Raw genomic sequence first — 23,758 nt, forward strand, 5'->3', positions numbered from 1 at the left:
TGGGGGAACAGAGCCAGCCCCTTCTGCCCCCCCAGATGGGGCTGAGCACAGGGGCCTGTGGGGCTCTATGGGGGGCTTTGGGGAATCTATGGGGTCCCTACAGTGCGTGTGGGTGGGAAATGTGAGAGGAAAATGGCGGGAAACATGAGGGAGGAAAATGGCGGGAAACATGAGGGAGGAAAATGGCGGGAAACGTGAGGGGGGAAAATGGCGGGAAACGTGAGGGGGGAAAATGGAGGAAACATGAGGGGGGAAAATGGCGGGAAACATGAGGGGGAAAATGATGGGAAACATGAGGGGGAAATGGACGGGGAATGAGGGAATGGAGGAAACATGGGGAAATGGGGGAATGAGGGGGAAAAGGGTGGGAGACGTGAGGGGAAAATGGGAAATGTGAGGGGGAAATGGCAGGAAACGAGGGGGGAAAATGGCAGGAAACGTGAAAGGACCTGGGCCCCCCCCCACAGTACATGTGTGTGTGTGTCCCCTGCCGCACACCCCAATGAAGCTCCGGGGCTGCTCCAGGTGTGGCCCAGGTGGTTTATTGGGGACAGGAGTGTCCCAGGTGGGTTTACTGGGGACAGGCGAGCCCTGGGGGTGTCACGGCGGGGGCAGGAGGGGCACGAGCAGCCGCAGGGCCCCCAGCCCCAGCGCCGCCGCCCCCAGCGCCCGCAGCCCCAGGGCCCCCCAGGGCCCCAGGCCCAGCGCCTGCCCGGCCCAGCCCGCCAGGAGCCCCTCGTAGGCGGCGGCCACCAGGAGCCCCCCCAGCGGCAGCCGCAGGTGCGGCGGCAGGTCCTGGCGCCCCGAGGCCCAGAGCAGCGCGCCGCAGCCACGTGGCGCACCTGGGGACAGGTGAGGGCCGTGAGAGCTGGGCAGGGACCGGTAACCCCCAGTGACCTCCCATTACTGCCCAGTGCCCCTCAGAGACCTTCAGTGACCGACCAGTGCTGCCCGGCGACCTCCCATTACTGCCCAGTGACCTCCCATTACTGCCCAGTGCCCCTCAGTTTACTGCCCGGTGCCCCCCAGTGACCTCCAGTTACTGCCCAGTGACCTCCAATTACTGCCCGGTGCCCCCCAGTGATGCATCAGTGCCCCCAGCAATCTCCAGTTACCACCCAGCCCCTCCCAGTGCTCCCCCAGGTGCTCCCAGTTGCCCGCGGTGCCCCTGCCAGTCCCTCACCAGGCTGATGTTGGAGTCCAGTCCCATCTGGAGGTGCCGCCAGTCAAACTCGACCCCCCGCGCCCCCACCCAGAGGGGGACGCACCTGGGCAGGTGAGGAGGGGTCAAGGGAGGCCCAGAGACCCCCCTAAAGCCCCCCCGTAATCCCTCCCCCCACCCTGGGCAGGTGAGATGGGGGTCAAGAGGATCAGAGACCCCCCCTCGAAAGCCCCCCAACCCTCCATGGACCCCTTACAGCCCCCTAAAGGTGCCCCAAAGCCCCTCCAGCCCCCAGAGCTCCTCCCAATGCTCCCCAGGACCCCCAAAACCCCCTCCCAGCCCACCCAGTCCCACCAATCACCCCCCAAACCCCTCCAAGTGCCCCCAACCCCTGTAGCCCCCCCAACAGCCCACCTGGCCGTGAGCAGCTCGGCGCTGGCCCAGCCCAGGGCGGCCACGAGGATCCGCAGCTCCCCTCGGCCCCCACCCCGGCCCAGCGCCAGCTGCAGCCCCCCCAGATCCGCCACGTCCACCGTGGCACGGAGGAACTCCTGGGGGGCACAGCAGGGTGGAACGGGAGGGAAAAGAGAGGGAAAAACAGGGGGGTGGGAGGGGAAATAGGGAGGAAAAGGAGAGATTTGGAGAGAATTTTGGGGGAGGACGTGAGGGGGCACAAGGGGGAAGTCAGGCGGTGCAGGGGATGAGAGGGAAAAGTTTTAGGGGTAAAGGGGGGAACAGCTCCCTTTTTTTGGGGGGGACACCTGGAGGAGGTGCCCTCCCCCAAAGTCCCCCTCTGCCTCCTTGGGGCACCCCCGGGACCCCCCACATCTCTGGGGGAGCCCTGGGACCCCCAAAATCCTCCCACAACACCCAAAAATCCCTTGAGACACCCCCCCACCCAACTCCCCATGGCAGGACTCCCAGATTTCCCTAGGACTCCCAAAATCCTTCCGGGACACCCAAAACCCCTTGAGACCTCCCCCTACCCCAGGCACTCCCAACCCCTGTGGGACCCCCGAATCCCCAGAGATTTGGGGGGACCCGAGGGTCCCCCTGGGAACCCCACAAATACTCCCCCTCCCCCTTGCAGCCCCCTCAGCCCTTCCCCTCTTTTTTTTGGGGCCCACCAAAAACTTACCCCAACCAGGTCATAGCCCCCCGATGGCCCCTCCCAGGTGGGGAAGAAGGTGGCCAAGAACAGCATCTGGGGGGGGCCGAGGGAGGGACAGGTGAGAGACCCCCACAAACACACAGGTGACCCCCCCAACACCCCTCCACACGCACCCCGGGGAGGTTCAGGAGTGTGGGACCCCCAAAAACCAGCCCAGCTGACCCCAAAACTCTCCCATGGAGGTCCCAGCTGTGTCCGGGGGGGTCCCAGGGGGGTCCCAGGCATGTTTGGAGGATCCCAGGTGTGTTTGGAGGGTTCCAGGGAGATCCCAGGTGTGTTTAGGGAGTCCCAGGTGTGTTTAGGGGGTTCCAGGGGACTCCCAAGTGTGTTTGGAGGATTCCAGCGGGGTCCCAGGTGTCTTTGGAGGGTTCCAGGGAGATCCCAGGTGTGTTTAGGGAGTCCCAGGGGACTCCCAAGTGTGTTTGGAGGGTCCCAGGTGTTTTGGGGGGATCTCGAGGGGGGTCCCAGTTGCGCCCCCACCTTTCCCAGTTGCACCAGTACGTAGGTGGCTCCGGCCTGGACGCAGCGCCAGAACGCGCTGTACTCCGACCTGGGACACCAGTAACCACCAGTAACCACCAATGACACCAGTAACCACCAGTAACACCTCCCCCATCCTGCCCAGTGACACCTGGACGCCTCCCAAAGCCCCTCCAGACCCATTCCCAGTATCCCCCAGTGCCCCCCCAGTCCCCTCCCAGTGTCCCCCCAGTGCCACCAGTCCCCTCCCACTGTCCCCCCAGCACCCTCCCACTGCCCCAGTGTCCCCAGTTCCTCACAGTCCACCCCCAGCGTCCCCCCAGTGTCCCCAGTCCCTCCCAGTGTCCCCCCAGTGTCCCCAGTCCCTCCCAGTGTCCCCAGTCCCTCACAGGCCGCTGCACTTGTAGGTGATGAAATAGGGGAAATAGGCGAGGGCGAAGCAGTTCCCGAAGTGGAAAAGGGTCATGGCGGGGCCGGGGCGTCCCGGGGGGGTTCCTGGGGAGGTTTGGGGGTTTTTTTGGGGTGATTTTCGTCTTTTTTGGGTCGCGGCGCGGCCGCAGGGCCTGACGGGAACGAGGCCAGGCCCCGCCCACTTCCAGAGCCAATCATTCACCGGTCACGCCCACCGTGGGTGGGGCGATGTCCAGCGGTCACGCCCACTCCCCAGTTCCCGCCAAAATCCCCCCCAAAATTACGCCGGGATCCCCCAGATCCCCTCCGGGGACCCCAAACTCCCTCTCATGGTGTTCCCACCCCCGCCCCCTCCCAAGGAGCCCCCCCTTTTCTCCCCAGTTTTGTAACCGAGGGGTTGATGACATCACCCAGTCCAGTTTTCTCTAAAAATCCTTTATTTGACCCCAAAAAAAAAAAAAAAAACAACCGAAGAATAAAACAAGGCACTGTAAAAAATCCCTGAACGGCCCCAGAAACAGCCCCGGGCAGGGGAGGAGGAGCTTTGGGGATCTTGGGGGGTTCCCGGTCACACCACGAGGCTCTCGCGGCTCAGGGCATCGTTCTGGGGAGGAGAGACAGGGGTGAGAGTGAGACCCCAACCCCCCCAAACACCCCCAGACCCTCCCAGAGCACCCCACACCGTCCCCACACCCCCTCCAAACCCTCCTATTGTCCCCCTCCAAACTGACCCCTGAGAACCCCCAGCCCCCAGACACCCTGAAATCCCCCATTGCCCACCCCAAAATCCCTTGAGCCCCCTGACCCTCTCCTACCTTGCGGAGGCGCCGGGAGTCCGGAAGGGTTCCGAGGGGGTCTGAGATCCCCAGCAGATCGTCCCGGGAGCGCGGGAGCGTGGGGGGGTCGGGCTGGGGGTGACTCCTCCCGAACTCAGAGCCCCCAGAACCTCAGCCGAGCGCCAGCGGCCCCGGGAGGGCTCAGGGGCCCCTTGGGGGCTCCGGGGTCGTCGGGGCGGGGTTGAGGGGCTCCGGGGGCTCCGGGGCGCCGGGGGTCCAGGAGGCCTCGTGCAAGGAGCTGATGTCACTGGGGGCAGGTCCCGAGGGGGGTCCTGGGGGGTGAAATGAGGAGGGGGCGGTGTGAGTCAGGAGGGCAAATAATTTCCCAAAGGGGGGCTTAAATTTCCCCCCCAGGATGGGAATTTCCCCCTCCTTACCCCCTCAAACTTACCTGCTCTCCAGTGGGGGGGTTGCCCCGCGGGGTCCCAGGTGGCCAAATTCTGCTCCAGGTAGCGCAGGACGGTGGGGGGAGGCACTGAGGGGCCTGGGGGGGTAGAGGCACAGAGGGGTCCCAGTGTGGCCCCAGTGCCTCCCAGTGCAGCCCCAGAGCCCCCCAGTGTCCCCAGTCCCTCCCAGTCACGGCTGTCCCTCTCCCCCCTCACCTGACACGACGCTCCCATCACTGTCCCTCAGCAGCGGCACCTGAGAGCTCTGGCTGCTCCCTGTGGGGGCAGGTGGGGGTCACCTGGGGGGCCCAGGTGTGGCCCAGGTGTGTCCCAGGTGTGTCCCCCCCGTCACTCACCGAGGAGCTGCAGGGCCAGCGTGGGGGGGGCAGGGCTGAAGGTGCCCCCCGACGTTGCCGCTTTCCCTGCCAGGTACACTGTGGGGGGGGGGACACAGGTGTGTCCAGGTGTGTCCCCCTTTCCCCCCCACCAAGAGACCCCCAGGGACCCCATAACCCCCCCAGGGATCCCCCCCAACACCCCACACACACCCCGAGCCCTCTCACAAAGACCTCATGGATACCTCCCCAGGTGACCCCAGGGACCCCCAGTTCCCTCCCAGGTGAGCCCAGGGATGCCCACAGGTGACTCCAGGACCCCCAAACGCCCCCCCAGGTGACTCACGGGCCTCGGGGCAGCAGCAGGTCTGGGGGCAGCAGGGGCAGCGCAGGTAACAGCAGCAGGTGTGGGGACAGCACTGGCACCAGCACAGCCCCACCCCCAGGGCCACCAGGACACCTCCCAGGGCCACCAGGGCCACGAACAGCCAGTCTGGGAGGGGGGCAGAAGGGGAGCAGGAGGGGGGTCAGGGACCCCTGAGCACCCCCAAACACCACTCCAAAAATTCCCAAACCTCCTCCCACACACCCTCCAGCCCCCTCCCCAAAACCCCTGCCCCAAAACCCCCTCACACCCCCAACCCCTTCCCCCAAAACCCTCTGCCCCAAAGCGCCCCTAAACACACTCAACCCCGAACGCTCCCCAAACCCACCCTAAAAAAACCCCAAACACCTCCAATCTCCCCCCAAAAACCCTAAAGATACCCAAATCCCCCAAACCCCAACCCCCAAAAACCCACCCAACCCCCTCAAAACATCCACAACCCCCAAAATCCCTTTAAAAGAAAACCAACCCTCCTCAGTGCCCCCAGTGCCCCCAGTGCCCCCAGTGCCCCCCGTGCCTGGCAGGGTCCCCTCGGGCAGGAGTCGGGTGCCCTCGGGCAGAGACCCTGGGGGGGACACGGGGGGGACACGGGGGGGGGCACAGTGCAGCCCCAGTGCCTCCCAGTACAGCCGCAGTGCCCCCCAGTACAGACCCAGAGCCCCCCAGCACCTCCCAGTACAGCCCCAGTGCCTCCCAGTGCCCCCCAGTACAACCCGTGCTCTCCAGCACAGCCCCAGTGCCCCCCAACACACTCCCAGTGCCTCCCAGTACAGCCCCAGTGCCTCCCGTCGCCTCCCAGCGCTTCCCAGTCCAGCCCAGGTGCTCTCGCAGCCCCCCCAGTCCCTCCCAGCGCACTCCCAGTGCCCCCCAGTCTCACCCAGCACGACCAGTTCAGCCACAGCCTCGTTGTTGCCCTGCAGGTCCTGGGTGGAGGTGACGGTGCAGATGTAGAAGCCGCTGTCGCCCCACGCGGCCGGGCCCAGGCTCAGCTCTGCACCTGCACAGGTGGGACAGGTGAGGGACAGGTGAGGCACAGGTCAGATACAGGTGATGCAGGTGAGGCACAGGTGAGCTCTGCACCTGGGCACAGCTGAGACAGGTGGGACAGGTGAGATACAGGTGAGGCACAGGTGAGCTCTGCACCTGGGCACAGCTGAGACAGGTGGGACAGGAGAGGGACAGGTGAGATACAGGTGAGATGGACAGGTGAGACAAGTGAACTCTGCACCTGGGAACAGGTGAGACAGGTGTGTATCCCCCCAGTGTCCCATTTTCCCCCCCAGGTATCCCCAGGTGTGTCCCAGGTGTCCCCAAGTGTGTCACCACCCCAGGCATGTCCCCAGGTGTGTCACCCCCCAGGTGTCCCCAGGCATATCCCCAGGTGTGTCACCCCCCCAGGTGTGTCCCAGGTGTCCCCAGGTGTGTTCCCAGGTGTCCCCAGGTGTGTCACCCCCCCCAGGTGTGTCCCAGGTGTGTCACCCCCCCAGGCATGTCCCTGGTGTCCCCAGGTGTGTTCCCAGGTGTCCCCAGGTGTGTCACCCCCCCCAGGTGTGTCCCAGGTGTGTCACCCCCCCAGGTGTGTCACCCCCCCAGGCGTGTCCTGGGTGTCCCCAGGTGTGTCACTCTCCCAGGTGTGTCCCCAGGTGTGTCACCTCCCCGGATGGTCACGGCCCGGCCCCGGTAGAAGTCCCCGAGCGTCACCACGTCCCCCTGCTTGGTGGCCACGATCCGGACGGTCCTGGCGGAGTCGGGGCAGGTCCCCAGCGTGTCCCCCCCCCCGGCGGCGCTTTCGGGGCCCCCCCAGGTGTCCCCGGAGGCGGGGGAGGGGCAGAAGGACTTGTACTTCCAGGTGACGATGGGGGGCGGCCCGGGGGTCCCCACCTGGAACTGGCACCGGAGCAGCACCGGCTGGAACAGCAGGGCCACCGTGCGGGGGTCGGGGACTGTCACCTGCAGGGGGGTGACACAAGGGGCTGGGGGGGAGAGGGCGGAGGGGTCAGTGTCACCTGCTGTCCCCCCACCCCGACCCCCACTCCCCCCTTTTGCCCTCCCAGGTGCTCCCCTTAATTAAACCTAATGACCCTCCTAATTTAACCGACCCCCAGGCCTTAATTGCCCCGGAGCCCCACGTGCCCCTCCAAATTACCCCAGGCCCCCTCAGCCCCAATTACCCTCTCGATTACCCCCAGGCCCTTAATTACCCTCCAGCCCTTTAACTGCCCCCAGGCCTTTAATTACCCGTTCAATTAGCCCCAAGCGCCCCAACTGTCCCCCCCAGCCCTGCCCTTACCCCTTAATTACCCCCAGCCCCTACTTGCCCCCCAGACCCTTAATTACCCCCCCAATCCCCTTGATTGCCCCCCCGGGCCCTTAATGACCCTGTTAATTGCCCCCACCCACCGAGCAGCGCCAGCAGCGCTCCCAGCGCCGCCGCCATGATGGGCCCGCAGGTGGGGGCGTGGCCAGCGCACCTGGACACGCCCCTTCTCCGGGTCACGACCCCCACCGGCCACGCCCCCCCCGCAGGTGTGGGCGAGCCCATTGTGGGCCTGGGGAGAGTTTGGGGGTCTGAGGTGTTTTGGGTCCCGTGTGGGAGCTCCCAGGTGTTTGGGGTCCCAGTGGTTTTTGGGGGGGGATCTCAGGTGTGTGTGGGGGTCCCAGGTGTGTGTGGTGGTCCCAGGTGTTTCGGGGAGTTCCCAGGTGTTTTGGGGTCCCAGAATTTTGGGGGTCCCAAGTGTCCAGGAGCTCAGCTCTTGGGTTAGGGGGGACACACCCAGGTTTAGAGGGGGGGGCCCAGAAATTTGGGGGGGTTCCCCGGTTTGGGGCGGGGAGGGTCACAGTCTCGGGGCCGTCGGGTGCCACAGGCCCCCCCCACGTCACCCAAGGCCGCGGTGCCCGAGGGGGAAGACGGGGGGGCCTGGGGGCCGGGCGGTCCCAGACGTCGGGGTGGCCCTGCCTCCCCTCCCCGGTACATAATCCCGGTCCTTCCCCCGCCCCGACAGTCAACCCCCGCCACCGCCCGACGCCTGGGACCCCTAGGACCCTGGGGCCCCCGGACCTTCAGGATCCCCGGACCCCTGGGACGCCCCGGACCCTGGGAACCCCCGAACCCTGGGACGCCCCGGACACCCGAGACCCACAGCGGTAGGTGGGATGATGGGGGAGGACACGTCTGGGTCTCCCCAAACCCCTGGGACCCTCCCAGCTCCTGGGTCCCTTCCAATCCTTGCCCCCTCCCGCCCAGACACCTGGGACCCCTCCAACTTCCTGGGACCCCCACAACCCCTGAGACCCCCTATCAGAGGCCTGGCGCCCCTCCCAATCCTTGGGACCCCCTAACCCCTGGGAGCCCCCAGTCCTCTCAAATCTGGGGTCCCAAGGGTCTCCATGGGATCCTGACTCCCGGATCCCCCTCCTGGCCCCCCTGGACACAGCTGTCCGGGTGCCCCCACATTGCTCCCGGGAAGGGGGGCGAGGGTGACATCACTGAGCTGGGACAAACGTCCTGTTGTAGCCCTGATGGCACCGCCAGGACAGCAGGGTCACCCCAGACCCCCCTGAGCTTCCCTGTGCTGTCCCCTTGGGGCCTAAGGATGGGGGGGCATCCCCAGACCCCTGGGACCCCCTCCCAAAACCCCTGGGACCCCCTCCCAAAACCCCTGGGACCCCCAAAAACCCTGGGACCCCTCCAAAAACCCCTGGGACCCCCAAGGCTTCTGGGACCCACCCAAACTCCTGGGGCCCTCAAAAAAGCTGCTGGGATCCCCTCAAAGGCCTGAGACCCCCCCAAACCCCTGGGCCGCCCCCAAACCCGCGGGGTCCCCCCCCGGCCGCCCTGACCCCCCCGGGGGTGTCGGGGTGGGGGTGACACAGAGGGTCCCTTTGTCCCCTCGGGCCGTGGGGTGACGGCGGCACGTCAGGAATTTGCGGCGTGGGGGCTCAGAGGGGCTGAGGGGGCTCAGGGGGCTCGGAGGGGTCAGGGAGGTCGGGAGGGGGGTCAGGAGGGCAGTGCCGGGTGTTGTCACCCGCCCCGGCACCGCCTGGGACCGACTGGGGACAATGGGGACAATGGGGGACAGTGACACGGGAGGTGGTGGGGGGACAGGGGACAATGGGGACAGCGGGGATGGTGGGGAGGGATGGGGACAACTGGGGGCACTGGGGACACTGGGGTGGCACTGTGGTGACCCCCGTGTCCCCCAGCGCCCACCATGAGGCCGGTGGTCACCACCCTCCCCTCCACCCTCCTCGTGCTGCTGCTGCTGCTGCCACCAGGTACTGGGAGCACTGGGAAGGACTTGGGGGGGGGAGCACTGGGAGGGGCTGGGACCCCCAAATCCCCATTTCTGGTTCTGTTCCATCCCTCCCCCCAACCGTGGTGTCCCCCTGCCCTTAAGAGCCCCGGGGGAACCCCCTCGTCCACCCCCATTCCCAGGGCTGTCGGGGGGGCTCCCAGGACCCCCAGAGCCCCGTTATTCCCAGCCCTGTCTCCCCCCAGGACTCTCGGGGGGCTCCTGGGCCGCCTGGATGCCGCCGGCGGTGTCGGGGCTGTCGGGGTCGTGCGTGTCGGTGCCGTGTCGGTTCGGGTACCCCGAGGAGCTCCGGCCCAGCTCCGTGCAGGGGCTCTGGTACTTCGGCAGCCCCTACCCCAAGAACTACCCCCCGGTGGTCGCCCGGTCCCGCCCCGGCGCCGTCCACGAGAGCTTCGCGGGGCGGGCGCGGCTCGAGGGGGACCCGGGAGTGCGGGACTGCTCCCTGCTCCTGGGGCCCCTGAGCCCCGAGCTGGCCGGCAGGTACTACTTCAGGGGGGACCTGGGGGGCTACAACCAGTACAGCTTCTCCTGAGCACACCACGCTCGAGGTGCTCGGTGAGTCCCGCGGAGGGGGGATGCTGGGGAGGGGAAGACCCCGGGTTGGGGGTCTGGGAGCCCAGTCTGGGGATGGGGAGGGAGGTTTGGGGGATTGGGATCCTGGTTTGAGGGTGGGGAGGTGGGTCTGGGGGGCTGAGACCCGGGTTTGGGGGGGGGGAGGGGGAAGTGGGGCACTGGGGCCCTGTTTTCGTGGCTGGGCAGGGACATTGCACCCCTGGGCCCTCATTTCCCCTAATCCCCAATCCTGGAGGCTGTCCTGGGGTCCTTGTCCCCAGTCCCACGGGGGGTGTCCCAGGGTGTGTCCCCCTGCCCCAGCTGAGCCCCCCCACCCACCACGTTGCCCCCGCAGAGGAGCCGGTGCTGGAGGTGCCCCCCGAGGTGGTGGCGGGGGTCCCGGCCGAGCTGCGGTGCCGGGTGCCCGACTCATGCCCGCGGCAGCGCCCGCGAGTGTCCTGGGAAGGGGCCGAGGACCTTCCGGAACGTTCCGAGCGGGAGTCGCGCGAGGACTCGAACGGCGCCGGCTCCGTCGTGGCCCTGCTGCGCTTCCGGCCTCGCCGGGAGCTCGGGGGGCACCGGGTGGGCTGCCAGGTGACCCTGCCCAACTCCAGCCTGGCCTTCGCCGCCAGCGTCGCCCTCGATGTGCAGTGTGAGTGCGGGAAAGGGGTGGGCTCTGAGTGGTGGGAACCCCCCCCCAGTGGTACCTCGGTGGGCACCTGGGACCCTCAACACCTGGGACCTCCCTTGGACCCCCCCCCACACGTGGGACCTTCCCACACACACCTGTATCCACCTCGACACCTGGGACCCCCCCGAAACACGTGGTACTTCCCCAAACCTGGGTCCCCTTTTTTAGGAGACTTGGGAGGGGCTTCTCCCCCTCCCCCATTTTGGGGATCTGGGACCCCTTTTGGGTGGGGGACACACCTGGACCCCCCCCCAGTGCAACCAGTGGCAGCGGGGATGCCCCTGGGGACATCACTGGGGGGGTGGGGGTGCCCTTGGTCACCCGGATTTCCCCCAAATCCCCCCTTTTTCCTCCTGCCCAGATGAGCCTCAGGTGCTGGAGGTGTCGGGGCCCCCCGAGGCGCTGGAGGGGGCCGAGGTGGAGTTGGGGTGCTCGGCCGAGGGCCGCCCCCCTCCTCTGCTCTCGTGGTTCCGGGGGCCGCAGGTGCTGCGGGAGGAGCCGGGGGTCCCGTCCCTGCGGCTGCACCTGCCCCAGGTGAGCCCCAGCGACAGCGGCACCTACACCTGCGTGGCCGAGAACCGGCACGGCCGCCACAACCGGAGCCTCGAGCTGCACGTGGCCTGTGAGTGGGGGGGTGGAGGGGGGGTGGGACCACCTCAGGGCACCCCCTGGCAGCCGGGGCCTCTCCAGGGTCACCCCTTTTTGGGGGAGGTTGGGAGGGGGTGTCGCTCTCTTTAAGTGTCGTCCCCTCGCCGTGTCCCTTCTCCAGCTAACTGGGGTCAATCCTGGGCCCCTTTCGGGGGGTCCTTTTTGGGCCGTCCCCTCTCTTTCCTGGGTCACCCCTTTTTGGAGGGGGATCTCCCGTGTCCCCCCAGCAGCCGGCGACCCCTGACCCTCCCTCTCCCCCCCAGACGCCCCCCGCCCGCCGGTGCTGAATGGCTCGCTGTGGGTGGTGGCAGGTGACCCCGTGGCCGTCACCTGCGGGGCCCTGAGCCACCCCGCGCCCATCCTGACGGTGGCCCGCGGGCGCCGCGTGGTAGCCACGGCCGTGTACGAGCCCCAGGTGACCCTGGAGGTGGCGGCGGCCACGCCCGAAGACGCCGGGGAGTACCTGTGCAGGGCCGAGAACCAGCACGGGGGGAGCAGCCTGGCCTTCAACATCACCGTGGAGTGTGAGGGGGGGCCCAGGGGGGGCGGTTGGGGGGTTTTGAGGTCAGCCTGGCATTCAGCATCACTTTGGAGTGCTGGAGGGGTGGAGGGGGTTGTCCTCAGGGGGCCCTGGAGGGGTTCTGGGATCACCAAGGGTGGTATTTGGGTCATTAAGGGGGGGCTCAGGGAGGTCTCGTGGTGGTTGGGGGGGTTTTGGGCTCCCCCTGGGTGGAGTTCTGGGGTGTCCTGTGGTGTCTGGGGGGGTTTTGGGGTCCCCCGGCTGCAGTTCTGGTGTTTTGGGGTCCCCTGGACACAGTTCTGGGGCCCATTTCAATCTCTCCCCCCCCGCAGACCCCCCCATTCTGCTCCCTGAGTCCCACTGCACCCCGGTCGGGGAGGGGGCCCGGTGCGTCTGCGCCGCCTCGGCCGTGCCCGAGCCCGTGGTGGCCTTCGAGCTGCCCTCCCACAACGTCACCGTGGCCGAGGGGCACCGGGACTACGCCCTGGCCACTCCCGGGGGGGTTCCCGGCCCCGGGACGGGCCCCGGGACGGTGACGGGGGTGCTGACCCTGCGCGGGACCCTCGAGCCCCGGCTGGCCGTGCTCTGCCTCGCCCGCAACGCCCACGGCACCGCCCGGCAGCAGCTGCGCTTCCACCACCCCGGTGAGGGATGGGGGGCACCTTTGGGGGCATGGGGGGCACCTTTGGGGGGCACGGGGGCACCTTGGGGGCAGCTGGGGCATGGGGAGCACTCTTGGGGCCACCTGGGGCAACATGGGGCACTCGGGGGCACCCGGGGGCACTTGGGTCAACATGGGGGGGCACGTTGGGCAACAAGGGAGGCGAAGGGGGCAAAACTGGGGGTCACCTTGGGCAGCGGTGCAGAGAGGGGAGGTGGAACATGGGAATTCCCCAGGCTGGGGGGGAGGGGATGGGGAGGGTTTTTAGCCCACTGGGGTGGGTTTATTGCGCCGGGGGGGATGTTGTTTCCCCCTCGAGGGGAGTCTTAACCCCCCTGACCCCTCTGACTCCCCCTGTGCCCCCAGCGGGGCTGGTCTGGGCCAAGGTGGGCCCGGTCGGGGCCGTCGTGGCCTTCGCCGTCGTCATCGCCCTCGTGTGTTACCTGAGCCAGAGCCGCCGCAAGTGAGCCCCGCCCCCCACGGGCCCCGCCCACCGGGGGCCACACCCACCTGGGGCCACACCCGCGGGGGGGGGGGGACATGCCCGTTGGGAGGAGGGACCTCTACCCATCCCCCATCCCCACCCACTGGGGGGCCACACCCCTGTAAGCCACGCCCCAAACATGCCACACCTCCCCTGGACACGCCCCAAGTACCACACCCACCAGAGGCCACACCCCAGTGGGGGAAGCCACGCCTCCCCCAGAGACCACGCCCCACAGGCCACACCCTCATGAAAAACCCACACCCATCCCTGATTGGTCACATCCCGCTGGGATTTTGGGGGGTGGGCGGAGCAGGGTCAAAGGTCATGTGTGACACAGTGCCCCTCACCATCCCCCACAGGAAGGCGTCGGGAGCCCCCGAGGTGACCCCGGTGGCCCCCCCAGGGCAGGGGGGGGACCCCGAGAGGCGCCCGCTGCAGGTGAGGGGGGGACAACTGGGGGGTCCAGAGGGGCTGTGTGGGGTGGGGGGGACACGAGAGGTCACCAGGGAACCTGGAGGTACGGCGGAAAACAGGGCTGGGGGACACGTGAGGGGTCTGAGGGACACAGGGGGGTCCCAAAGGGGATTTTGGGGGTGGGGGAACCCTGGGGGGACACAGGGTGACTCTGCCCCCTTGGTGCCTCCCGGTGCCCCCAGGCCAGTGGCTCCGAGGGGCCGTGGGACGGTGGGCGCTGGGGGGTGGGGAGGGGCCGGGGGCACCCCCAGAACCGGCCCCGCCCCCCAAACCCGCCCGGGGACCCCCCGAGGAGCCCCCAGAATACGCCGAGATCCGGGTCAAGTGACCGCGCCCACCCCGATGGACACGCCCACCCTAATGGACACGCCCACCTGCTCCTGGACACGCCCACCTCCTGCTGGCTATGCCCACTTTCTACTGGCCACGCCCACTGGGGCCCTGAAGTTCCTGTTGTGACCTGGACACGCCCACCCATTGCTGGCCACGCCCATATCTTCCTGGACACACCCAACTTCTGCTGGCCACGCCCTCTCCTTCTGACCACGCCTACCCCTCATGGACACACCCATCTCTTCTGGCCACGCCCTTCACAGGGACCTGTCCAATAAGGGCCTGGCCCATCCCCATCTGGCCCCGCCCCCAGGAAACAGATACGCCCCCCCACCCTGAGGCCCCGCCCCCTGTAATTATTTATTGTTCCCTCATTAACGGCCCTTAACGAGCTCCACCCCCCCACACCATGACCTTTGACCCCAAGACCCCCCCCAAAATAAACTGGACAGACCCGAAATTGCCTGGAGGGGATTGGGGTCCCTAAAGGGGGGGAGGGGCATAAAGAGGGGGGACAGTTGGGGGGCTCTAAACCCCCCCAAACCCCTGGGGTTGCTGTAGGGGATTCCAGAGGATTCCCTGGATTCTACAGAGTACTTCCAGGTCCTAAAGTGGCTCTTCCAGGCCCTGTAGGGTCCCTTTGGGTTCTGTAGGGCCTTTCCTGCAGCCTGCAGGGCCTTCCCTGGGATCTAGGATCCTCCTGGATCCTGTAGGGACTCCCCCTGCTTCCTATGGGGTTTTCCCGACTTCCATGGGGCATTTCCAGGACCTACAATGTATTTCTGGCACCTACAAGTTCATTTTTTTGGGATCTGCGGGGCATTTCTGGGACCCACAGGTCGTTTTCCAGGATCCATGAGCTATTTCTGGAATCAATGAGGTTGTTCTCCCAGATCTGTGGGATCACGCCCCAAATCCCACGCGCTTCCAGAGGGGGGGGGGATTTCCAGGATCTCCAGGGCGATTTCCAAGATCTATGGGAGGTCCCTGGGGGGTTTTCCTAGTTCCCTCCTTTATTTTCCGCATCCCTCCTTTATTTCCCGTTTTTCTCCGGTACTTCCCGGTGTCTCCCAGTTGCCTCCGGGTGTTTCCCAGTATTTAATTCCCAGTCTTTCCCAGTGTTCCCCGCTTCTCCCTGGGTATTTCCCGGTATTTAATTCCTGCTCTTTCCCGGTGTTCCCTGCTTCTCTCTGGGTATTTCCTGGTATTTAACTCCCGGTCTTTCCCTGTTCTCTCCCGGTGCTTCCCGGTATTTGATTCCCAACGTTTCCCGGTGTTTCCCGGTGTTTCCCGGTATTTGATTCCGGGTCTTTCCCGGTGTGCAATTCCCGGTGTCCAACTCCCGGCGTTTCCCGCTTCCCTCCGGGTCACTTCCCGCTCCCCCCTCTCCCCCCCCATCGCCAGACCCGGAAGCTCCGCCCCCTCCGCCCCTCCCCCACGCCCGCCGTCCTCCCGCCCCTCCCCTTCCGGCGGCCGCTGCCCCTCCCCCTCCCTCCCCCGCCCCTCCCCTCCCGCCCCTCCCCCGCCGCCGCCCGGATCGTTCCGGTGTCGCCGCCGCCCCGCGAAGCCGCGGACGGAGCCGGGAAGTCGCGACAGTCGCGAGAGAGAGGAGGAGGGGGAGAGGAGGGCGACCCGCGGGGGGAGGAGGGAGGAGGAGACCCCCTCCCCGCGCGAGGGGCGGCGGCGGCGGGGGAGGAGGCCGCACGTGACGCTGTTTGGCCCCGTGACCGGACCCGAAAAAAAACCAAAAAAATAACCAACCCCCCTCCCCCTTCCCGGGGCCTCTGCCCCCCCGCCCATCCCCACCCTCCCCCGCTCCCACTCCGCACCCCTCCCCACACCCGGGATACCCCCCTCCCCACCAAAGGCGAGGGGACACTCCCCTGCAGCCCCTCCCCGCTTTCCTGACCCCCTCCCCATCCCTGGGGACCCCCCTACCCCTCCCCACCCCAGGACACCCCACGACCCCCATGGACATGCTGGACCCCGAGGCTGGACTCAGGCCGCCGCCTCCACTGCCCCCAGGTGAGGGGACCCCAAATTGGGGGGGACGAGGGAGGGGCTGAGGGAGAGGAGGAGGGCAGGGAGACCCCAAAATGGGGGAGGTGGATTTGGGGGAGGGACCCCAAAAGTTGGGGAGAGGGATGGGAAGAGGACAAAAGGGGGCTTAGGGAGCTCTGAGTGCGGAGTGGGGAGGATTGGGCGCAACCCCAAAATCGGGGGTGGGGGACACCCCGAAATTTGGGAGGGGCTCCCCGATGTCAGGATCCTCCCGGGGTCACGACCTTTGACCTTTGACATACCCCCAGTCACGATAAAGGTCAAAGAGGCCGAGGAGGCGTCGACCTGCAGGAGGGTGAGGGGCCCAAATTTGGGGGGGAGGGTGGCCTGGGGGCTGAAGGGGTCCCAGATGTCTGGAGGGGGTCTCAGGGTGGAATCTGGGGGTCCCCAGATGTTTGGGGGGGACTCAACATGGGTTTGGGGGTGTCCCCAGGGGTCCAGGGGTGTAAGGCCGGGTTTTGGGGGTCTCTGTGAATCCAGGGCAGAATTTTGGGGGTGTCTGAGGGGCTGGGTGGTCTCAGGGTGGATGTTGTGGGTCCCCACAAATGTGGAGGTGATTTCTGGGGGTGTGGGGGGGTGTCACGCACTTTTGTGGGGGGGGATTTTGGAGGATCCACAGTTGACTTTGGGGGTGTGTTTGCCATAAATTGGGGAGGGCGGGGCTTGGGAGGAGGATTTTGGGGGAGTTGGGAGGATTTGGGGGGATTTTGGGGGTTTGGGAGGAGCATTTTGAGGGGGTTTGGGAGGAGGATTTTGAGGGGGGTTGGGAGGAGGATTTGGGGGCGTTTGGGAGGAGAATTTGGGGCGTGGGTTTGGAGTCTCCCTGACCTGGAATGTCCCCCGGTGCTGCCAGGGGAGAGGGCGCCGGGGGAGGAACCCGTGGCCATCGCCAACGTCCCCCCCGGAGCCCCCGGAGCCCCCGGAGCCTTCCCTGATGCGGGGCTGCAGTACCAGTTCCGCAGCGAGAGCAACGGTGGCCAGGTGAGGGCACCTGGGCACACCTGGGCACACCTGGAGCACACCTGGGCACACCTGGGCACACCTGGAGCACACCTGGGGGGGCTGGGAGGGGTCCCAGGCCGGGCCAATGGGGAGACAAGAAGGGGATCTTTGTGCTGTGGGGACCCCTTTGACCTCCCCCCAGGTCACCCCAGGTGACACCTGACCCCCCAGGTGACCCCCCCCCCAGGTGACCTACAAGGTGGTGCAGGACCTGGGTGGGGGTGCCTTTGTTTGGGGGGGCCCAGTGACCCCCATGGCCCCAGGTGACCCCGGTGCCCCCCCAGGTGACCTACAGGGTGGTGCAGGTGACGGAGGCGCCGCTCGAGGGTCCCGAAGGCGCCGCCGTCAGCGTCGTGTCCACCTTCGCTGGAGCTCCCCAGGTCAGGGCTGGGGGTCCCAGGGGGGGTTTTGGGGAGGTCCCAGGGGTTTGGGGGTCCCTGGAGGGGTCACCGGGGGTCTGGGGGAGTTCTGGGGTTAGGGGTTAGAAGGGGTCCTAAGGGGGATCCCAGGTGGGGTTTAGGGAAAATCTGGGGGTGTCCCAGGAGTGGGGGTTTCTGGGGAGAGGTTGGGGGGGGGGTCCTGGAGGGTTTGGGGGTGGATCTTGGAGGGGTCTGGGAGGGTCCTGGGGCTGGGGGGGCTTTTGGGGGTTTCTGGGGTGTCCTGGTTGGGGTTTTTGGGGAGGCTTTCTGGAGGGTTTGAGGGGTCGTGGAGGGTTGTCTGGGGGTGCCCCTGCAGGGTCTTTTGGGTGGGGGTTGGGGGTCCCTGGAGGGAGGGGGTTTAGGGGATCCCTGGGGGTAGTTTGGGGGGTCCCTGCGCAGCAGGTGGGTTTGGGGCATCCTGGGTGAAGGTTTGGGGGGTGGTCCCTGGGGGTCCCTGTGCGGTCAGGGGTTTGGGGGGTCCTGGACGGAGTTTCTGGGGGGGGTCCCCGTGCAGGTGACCCGGGTGTGTGACCTCCCTCTCTTTGTGTGTGTCCCCCCCCACCCCAGGCCGTGATCCAGAACCCCTTCAGCAACGGGGGCAGCCCCGGCAGCGAGGGGGGGGCCGAGGCCCGCTTCACCTGGGGTGGGGAGGGGGCCGTGGCCGTGCAGGCCGACCCTGCCCTGGCCCAGGCTGGAGGTAACGGGGGACCCCCACCCCTGATGGGGGGCGGGAGGGCACCCCCACACCTGGGGGGGGGTTCAGGTGTTGTGGGGGCACACAGGGGTGTGACCCCCCCATCCCCACCCCTCTCCAGGTCAGTTCTATGTGATGATGACCCCCCAGGACGTGCTGCAGGCAGGGGGGGCCCAGCGCAGCCTCGCCCCGCACGGGCACCCGTACTCCCCGTGAGTGCACCTTGGGGGCACCTGGGGGGCACCTGGGACGCACCTGGGGCAGTTGGGGGGCACCTGGAATACCTGGGGGGCACCTGGGACACCTGGGGGACACCTGGGGGGTACCAGGGGATGCACCTGGGCAGTACCTGGAACACCTGGACGCGTCCCACGTGCCCCGAACGTACCCAAAATGCACCTTTATACGCTCCAAAACTGCCGTGGCATGCTGTGGGCACACCTGGGCACACCTGGGCACGCCCTGACACACCTGGACACACCTGTGCCGGGCGCCCCCATCCCACCTGTGCCCCCCTGTCCCCCACAGGAAGCTCGAGGGGCCGCGGGTGCCGCGGGACGAGCGACGGCGGGCGCAGCACAACGAGGGTGAGGAGGGGCCCCGTGTCACCCCCGTGTCACCCCCGTGTCACCCCTGTGTCACCTGGGGGGGCCCAGTGTCACGCTTGTGTCACCTGGGTGGCTTCTGGGAGGGCCCAGTGTCACCCCTGTGTTACCCAGGGGGTCCCAGTGTCACCTGGGTCGGGACAAGATCCCCCAATGTCCCCCCAGTGCCCTTCTGTACCCCTAATCCCCCAAAAGTCCCCCAATGTCCCCCATGATGTCCCCAAATCCCCCCAGTGTCTGCCTGTCCCCAAACCCCCAACGTCCCTGTGTCCCCAACGGTGTCCCCAACGGTGTCCCCAATGTCCCCGTTCCCAGTCGAGCGCCGGCGCCGGGACAAGATCAACAACTGGATCGTCCAGCTCTCCAAAATCATCCCCGACTGCGGCGCCGACAGCGGCAAATCGGGGGCGGTGAGGGGGGACGAGGGAAACTGGGTGGTCCTGGTGGGTCTGGGGGGCCTCCTGGGCTGATTCTGGGTGGTCCTGCAGGGTCGGGGTGAGGGAGGACCAGGGGGGCATCTCGGGCTGATTTTGGGAAGGTCTGGCAGAACAAGGGTGGGAGGGGGGAGTGTCAGGGCTGATTTTGGGGTGATCCTGTTGGGGAGTCCCAGCTTGATTTTGGGGTGTCCCAGCCGATTTGGGGGGGTCAGGGCCCATTTTTGGGGATCGGGCCTGATTTTAGGGCGGTCCCGGCGCGGGGGGGAAATCCAGGCTGATTTGTGGTGGGGGCGGTTCCCGCAGAGCAAGGGGGGGATCCTGTCCAAGGCCTGCGATTACGTGCGGGAGCTGCGCCAGAGCAACCAGCGGCTGCAGGAGACCTTCAAGGAGGCCGAGCGGCTGCAGATGGACAACGACCTGCTCCGGCAGCAGGTGAAACCCCGCCCCGCGCCCCCAAATCCACCCGAAATTCCCCCAAAAACCGCCCGCGCGGGGGCGAGCGGCGTGGCCACGCCCCTGGGAGGCCACGCCCCTCTGTTGTAGTGGTGTCCGTAAGCCCCGCCCACCGCGCGTGGGCCACGCCCCCTCTCGGTTCTCACGGTGGGGTTCATTCATAGAGGGGCGGTTTAGGGCGGGAAGGGGGACAAGGGGTCCCCTCGGGGTGAAAGGGGGTGAGACCCCCGGCCCTGACCCCCCCTGTGCCCCCCCCTTCACAGATGGAGGAGCTGAAGAGCGAGAACGCCGTGCTGAGGGCGCAGCTGCAGCAGAGGGGGCTGGAGGGGACCCCCGAGGGGACCCCCCAGTGACACCGGGGTGGGGGGGGTGGGACACCCCTGGGGACGCCCCCTGGCAACCCCCGGACGCCCCTGGGGACACCCTCGCGCCCTGTCACGAGGGTGGGACACGCTTGGGGACAACCCCTGAGTGGACCCCCGCAGTGACACGGTGTGGGGTGGGGGGCACACACAGCTGGGGGCACCCCCTGCGGACTTTCCCCCCCAGTCATGGGGGTGACACCTTTTGGGGACACCCCAGGGACCCCTAAGGGGACACCCCAGTCACGGCGGGGGAGGGGCACCTGCAAACACAGCCCCCGCCCCCCACGCAGGGACACGACCCCCATCCCCCACTTTGCGGGGGTCCCTGTGCCCCTCTCCCCACCCTGGGGACAATGCAGGGACCCCCAGTTCTCCTCGGGGACCCCCAGGCCACACCCCCCTCGCGACCCCTCCCTGTCCCCCCTTTGTAATTACCGTGATTGTAATTAATTAATTGTTTTGTACTGCCCGGGAGGGGAGAGGCGACCCTCCCCCTCCGATTTTTTTGGGGGTGGGGGTGGGGAGGGCGGGGGAGGGGTCGCGAAAGGGGAGGGGGGTGGGAGGGGAGGGTCTGCCCCAGGAGGCCAAAAAAACCGACAAAAAAACAGGCAAAAAAAAAAAAAAAAAAAGGAATTTTGGTCGTTTGTGGGGAGGGGGAGGGCAGGGGAGGGGCGGCCCTGACCCCGAGGGGACACGGGCAGGGCCACCCCGTGTCGCAACTGTCACGAGGTGTCACCGTCAGTGGCGTCAGAGCGGCGCCGGAGCTGTCACCCCCCCCCCCGGGACATTGTCACCCCCTCCTTGTCTCTCACCCCCGTGTCATTGTCACCCCTCAGGTGTCACTGTCACCCCTCCCTGGTGTCCCCCACCCCCCCTGGGCCACCCCCCTGGTGCCACCATCCCTGTCCCTGTCACCCTCAGTGTCACCACTGCTGTCCCCACCGGGGCTGCCGTCTGTCCCTGTCCCCTCCGCTGTCGCTGTCGGTAGCGCTGTCCTTGTCGCCACCAGTGTCACCGCTGGTGCCACACCAGTGCCACTTCGGTGTCACCACTGGTGTCACATCACTGCCACCATCAGCGTGACGTCAGTGCCACTGTCACGTCGGTGCCATCATCAGTGCCACACGAGTGCCACCAGCGCTGCCCCACGGGCGCCACATCGGTGCCGCCATCGGTGTCACATCACTGTCACCATCCGTGTCCCAGCGGTGCCACCGCCCCAGTCACCATCGGTGTCGCCTCAAGGCCACCCTGGCTGTCCCATCAGTGTCCCCATCCCGGTGCTGCCACCCTGTCGTGTGTCCCCCCCCACCCGGTGTCCCCCCCGGTGTCCCCGGCGCTGTCCCCGTGTCCCCGCACTGGCGCCGCTCGGTCTGACCCGGGGGTGACCTCGGGAGGGGACAACAAACACGGTCAGGGGCACTCGGGCAGGGGGGCGAGGAGGAGGAGGGGGGACAGGAGGGTCCGGACACCCGAGTGACCCCCTGGACACCTGAGTGTCCCCCTGGACACCTGAGTGTCCCCGGACACCTGAGTGTCCCCCAAACACCTGAGTGACCCCCTGGACACCTGAGTGTCCCCCCCTGGACACCTGAGTGTCCCCCCCGGACACCTGAGTCCCTTCGAGGGGGCAGGGGTCCTGACACCTGAACCCCCAGGACACACCTGAGCATCCCCCCCACACCCCGAACACCTGAGTGACCCCCCACAATACCTGGGTGACCCCCAAACACCTTAGCGACCCCTCCCCAACATTTCAGCCCCCTCTGGACACACCTGAGCCCCCGGACACACCTGAGCATCCCCAAACTCCAGAGCGTCCCCCAAAACACCCGAGTGTCCCCCCAACACCCGGGCCCCTCCATGTGAGGTGGGGGGTGGTCCTGGACCCCTGGGACCCCCCTGAGGGTGAGGGGGCTGCGCCCCCCCCATCCCTCCCCCCACCTGCCTGGAAACATCTCAGAAACCCCAAACTTGGCGTTTTTCCACCCAAACCGGGGTCACGACCCCGGGAAAGGTGAGGGGGGGGGAAGGGGCGGGTTCTTCCAAGAAGGGAGTGGGGAGGGGCTGGGTGGGAGAGGGGGGGAGGATAAATGGGGGTGAGAGGGGCCGCGACCCCCCCAGGGCAGTGATGGAGCCGCTCCGGGGCCTCGGGATCTTCCTCGTTCTCCTCCTCCTCCTCCTCCTGCCCGCGGGGCCCACGCACGCGGTGAGGGGCGGGGGGTTCCCAGGGGACTCCTTGGGGATTTGGGGGGTGGTCTCTGGGAGCTGAGGGGGGTTCCTGGGGGATCGGAGGGTGTTTGGGGTGTCCCAGGTGTTTTGGGGGTTTCCCAGGTGTTTTGGGGGATCCCAGGTGTTTTTGGGAGATCCCAGGTGTTTTTGGGGATTTCCTAGGTGTTTTTGGGGGATCCCAGGTTTTCGGGGGGAGTGTTTTTGGGGGCGGGTCCCGGGGGTTTTGGGGGGTACTCAGGTGTCTAGAGCATACCCTGCCCCCCACCCCAGGCCCAGGTGCCCCCCGAGTCATCGCTGGAGCTGAAGCCCCTCACCCAGGTGGGGGATGGACAGGTGAGTGACACCCCCCCATCCCACCCCCCTCAGGTGTTCGGGACTCCCCCCCTGCCCCAGTAGCAGGGACCCGGAATTTGGGGGGTCTCAGGTGTCCCGGTGGGGGGGGGAGGGTCTCACACCTGAGTCTCACCCCCCCTCCCCTTCCAGGCTGTGCCGAAGGTGCCACCCCAAAACCAGGTGGGCGACGGGCAGGTGAGTCCGGGGGGGGCACGGGGGGACCCTGACCTGGCGTTTGGGGACACCCACGTGTCCAGGGGTGTCCAGGCGGACCTTCAGCCGGGATTTGGGGACACCCAGAAGTCCGGGGGGACCCACAGGGGAGAGGTCCTTCCCTCAGAGGTTTTGGGGCTCTGAGGGGCTTCCCGGCCTCTGGGGGGTTCCCAGCACCTCCTCGGGGGTTTCTGGGGGTCCCCCATTTCCTGACCCCCCCTTTTCCATCCCCCCCAGCCCCTCCTGAGCCGCCGCCGCCGTCACAGCTCCCACTTCCCGCTCTGCTCCTTCTGCTGCAACTGCTGCGGGAACCGGGGCTGCGGCTTCTGCTGCCGCACCTGAGACCCCGGGACCCCAGAGCTGGGGACCCCCCGAGCCCCCTATTTATTACCCCCTCTGCCCCCAATGGCAATAAAACTCCATGTTTTCTACAGCTCTCGGGTGGTTTTGGCGGGTCTGGGGGGGTTGGAGGGAAAGAGAGGGGCTGGGGATTGGGGAGATGTGGGAATTTGGGGGGCTCTGGTGTGCTGGGACCCCCTGAAGAAAACGACCAAGGTGTTGGGGCAGGGGGATGCTCTGGGGGGACCTTGGGAAGGCGTTTGGATGGGTCAGATGGGTCAGGAGGGGCAGGGGAGGGAGCTGGGGGGAATCTGGGGAGGCCCGGGGGGGAGGAACTTGAAAAAATGGACTTGGATTTTGGCGACGTTTTTGTTTAATTCCAGAATTCCCTGGGGTTTGGGGCTCCCCCTCCCACAGTTTGGGATCCTCCCCCCCCGCTCCCCCAAGTTTGGGGTGTCACACACCCTCCTGTGTCACACACACCCGTGTCACACACACCCGTGTCACACACCCGTGTCACACACCCTCCTGTGTCACACACACCTGTCACACACCCTCCCGTGTCACACACACCCCTGTCACACACCTGTCACGCATCTCTTCCCCCCCAACCTGAGGTCCTCCTGACACCCCCCCCCCGACACACCTGGAACACGCCCGGCCCCAATGGACACACCTGGACACACCTGGAGGGCTCAGGGAGCTTTATTGGGGGGTCCAGGTGTGAGGGGGACACACACAGACACAGATGTGCTGGAGA

General features: G+C 66.9%; 5 protein-coding genes across 6 annotated transcripts; 3 read left to right on the forward strand and 2 right to left on the reverse strand.

Moving 5' to 3' along the window:
- Positions 1–526: 526 nt before the first annotated feature.
- Positions 527–3,393, reverse strand: TMEM147 (transmembrane protein 147). The gene is given in 7 exon segments (XM_050311008.1): positions 527–824; positions 827–842; positions 1,184–1,268; positions 1,577–1,713; positions 2,301–2,366; positions 2,814–2,883; positions 3,203–3,393. Coding segments are annotated over 7 exon segments (675 nt in total). The 5' UTR covers positions 3,280–3,393; the 3' UTR covers positions 527–600.
- Positions 3,394–4,201: 808 nt separating this feature from the next.
- Positions 4,202–7,708, reverse strand: LOC126637630 (lipolysis-stimulated lipoprotein receptor-like). The gene is made up of 9 exons (XM_050311001.1): positions 7,567–7,708; positions 6,819–7,139; positions 6,044–6,163; positions 5,684–5,731; positions 5,128–5,274; positions 4,803–4,880; positions 4,663–4,722; positions 4,452–4,544; positions 4,202–4,332 (listed from the first exon to the last, which is right to left on the reverse strand). Exons 1-9 carry the CDS (start codon positions 7,706–7,708, stop codon positions 4,202–4,204), a joined length of 1,140 nt encoding a protein of 379 aa, XP_050166958.1.
- Positions 7,709–8,281: 573 nt separating this feature from the next.
- MAG (myelin associated glycoprotein) lies at positions 8,282–14,305 on the forward strand. Its single transcript, XM_050311019.1, is given in 11 exon segments — positions 8,282–8,310; positions 9,370–9,441; positions 9,665–10,008; positions 10,010–10,034; positions 10,387–10,683; positions 11,084–11,344; positions 11,634–11,894; positions 12,223–12,534; positions 12,918–13,014; positions 13,398–13,498; positions 13,695–14,305. Coding segments are annotated over 10 exon segments (1,908 nt in total). The 5' UTR covers positions 8,282–8,310; positions 9,370–9,377; the 3' UTR covers positions 13,841–14,305.
- Positions 14,306–15,815: 1,510 nt separating this feature from the next.
- USF2 (upstream transcription factor 2, c-fos interacting) lies at positions 15,816–20,318 on the forward strand. Its single transcript, XM_050311002.1, has 10 exons — positions 15,816–15,870; positions 16,148–16,201; positions 16,760–16,887; positions 17,193–17,288; positions 17,895–18,024; positions 18,143–18,233; positions 18,550–18,608; positions 18,942–19,036; positions 19,367–19,495; positions 19,780–20,318. The coding sequence occupies exons 1-10, from the start codon at positions 15,816–15,818 to the stop codon at positions 19,867–19,869; spliced, it is 927 nt and encodes a 308-aa protein (XP_050166959.1). The 3' UTR covers positions 19,870–20,318.
- A 1,656-nt stretch (positions 20,319–21,974) lies between these two features.
- Positions 21,975–23,015, forward strand: HAMP (hepcidin antimicrobial peptide). 2 transcript variants are annotated; one of them, XM_050311012.1, is made up of 4 exons: positions 21,975–22,090; positions 22,384–22,446; positions 22,597–22,641; positions 22,897–23,015. In XM_050311012.1, the coding sequence occupies exons 1-4, from the start codon at positions 22,013–22,015 to the stop codon at positions 22,999–23,001; spliced, it is 291 nt and encodes a 96-aa protein (XP_050166969.1). In that variant the 5' UTR covers positions 21,975–22,012; the 3' UTR covers positions 23,002–23,015. The 2 variants fall into 2 exon arrangements, with proteins under 2 accessions (XP_050166969.1, XP_050166970.1); XM_050311013.1 differs by having other exon boundaries at positions 22,597–22,626.
- The last annotated feature ends 743 nt before the right edge of the window (positions 23,016–23,758 follow it).

Source organism: Myiozetetes cayanensis, unplaced genomic scaffold (genome assembly GCF_022539395.1).
Source record: "Myiozetetes cayanensis isolate MyiCay16 unplaced genomic scaffold, myiCay2020 scf156, whole genome shotgun sequence".
NCBI lineage: Eukaryota > Metazoa > Chordata > Aves > Passeriformes > Tyrannidae > Myiozetetes > Myiozetetes cayanensis.

What these genes read in the sequence shown, in the direction of transcription:
- HAMP (XM_050311012.1), top strand. Translation starts at nt 22,013, where the DNA reads ATGGAGCCGCTCCGGGGCCTCGGGATCTTCCTCGTTCTCCTCCTCCTC. An exon ending in CCCAGGTGGGGGATGGACAG is followed by an intron (nt 22,447 to 22,596) that starts GTGAGTGACACC and finishes CTCCCCTTCCAG; the next exon opens with GCTGTGCCGAAGGTGCCACC. An exon ending in ACCAGGTGGGCGACGGGCAG is followed by an intron (nt 22,642 to 22,896) that starts GTGAGTCCGGGG and finishes CATCCCCCCCAG; the next exon opens with CCCCTCCTGAGCCGCCGCCG.
- USF2 (XM_050311002.1), top strand. Translation starts at nt 15,816, where the DNA reads ATGGACATGCTGGACCCCGAGGCTGGACTCAGGCCGCCGCCTCCACTG. An exon ending in GCCGCCTCCACTGCCCCCAG is followed by an intron (nt 15,871 to 16,147) that starts GTGAGGGGACCC and finishes ACCTTTGACATA; the next exon opens with CCCCCAGTCACGATAAAGGT. An exon ending in AGGCGTCGACCTGCAGGAGG is followed by an intron (nt 16,202 to 16,759) that starts GTGAGGGGCCCA and finishes CGGTGCTGCCAG; the next exon opens with GGGAGAGGGCGCCGGGGGAG.
- LOC126637630 (XM_050311001.1), bottom strand. Translation starts at nt 7,708, where the DNA reads ATGGGCTCGCCCACACCTGCGGGGGGGGCGTGGCCGGTGGGGGTCGTG. An exon ending in AGCGCTGCTGGCGCTGCTCG is followed by an intron (nt 7,140 to 7,566) that starts GTGGGTGGGGGC and finishes TCTCCCCCCCAG; the next exon opens with CCCCTTGTGTCACCCCCCTG. An exon ending in CTGCTGCTGCCCCGAGGCCC is followed by an intron (nt 4,881 to 5,127) that starts GTGAGTCACCTG and finishes CCCCCCCCACAG; the next exon opens with TGTACCTGGCAGGGAAAGCG.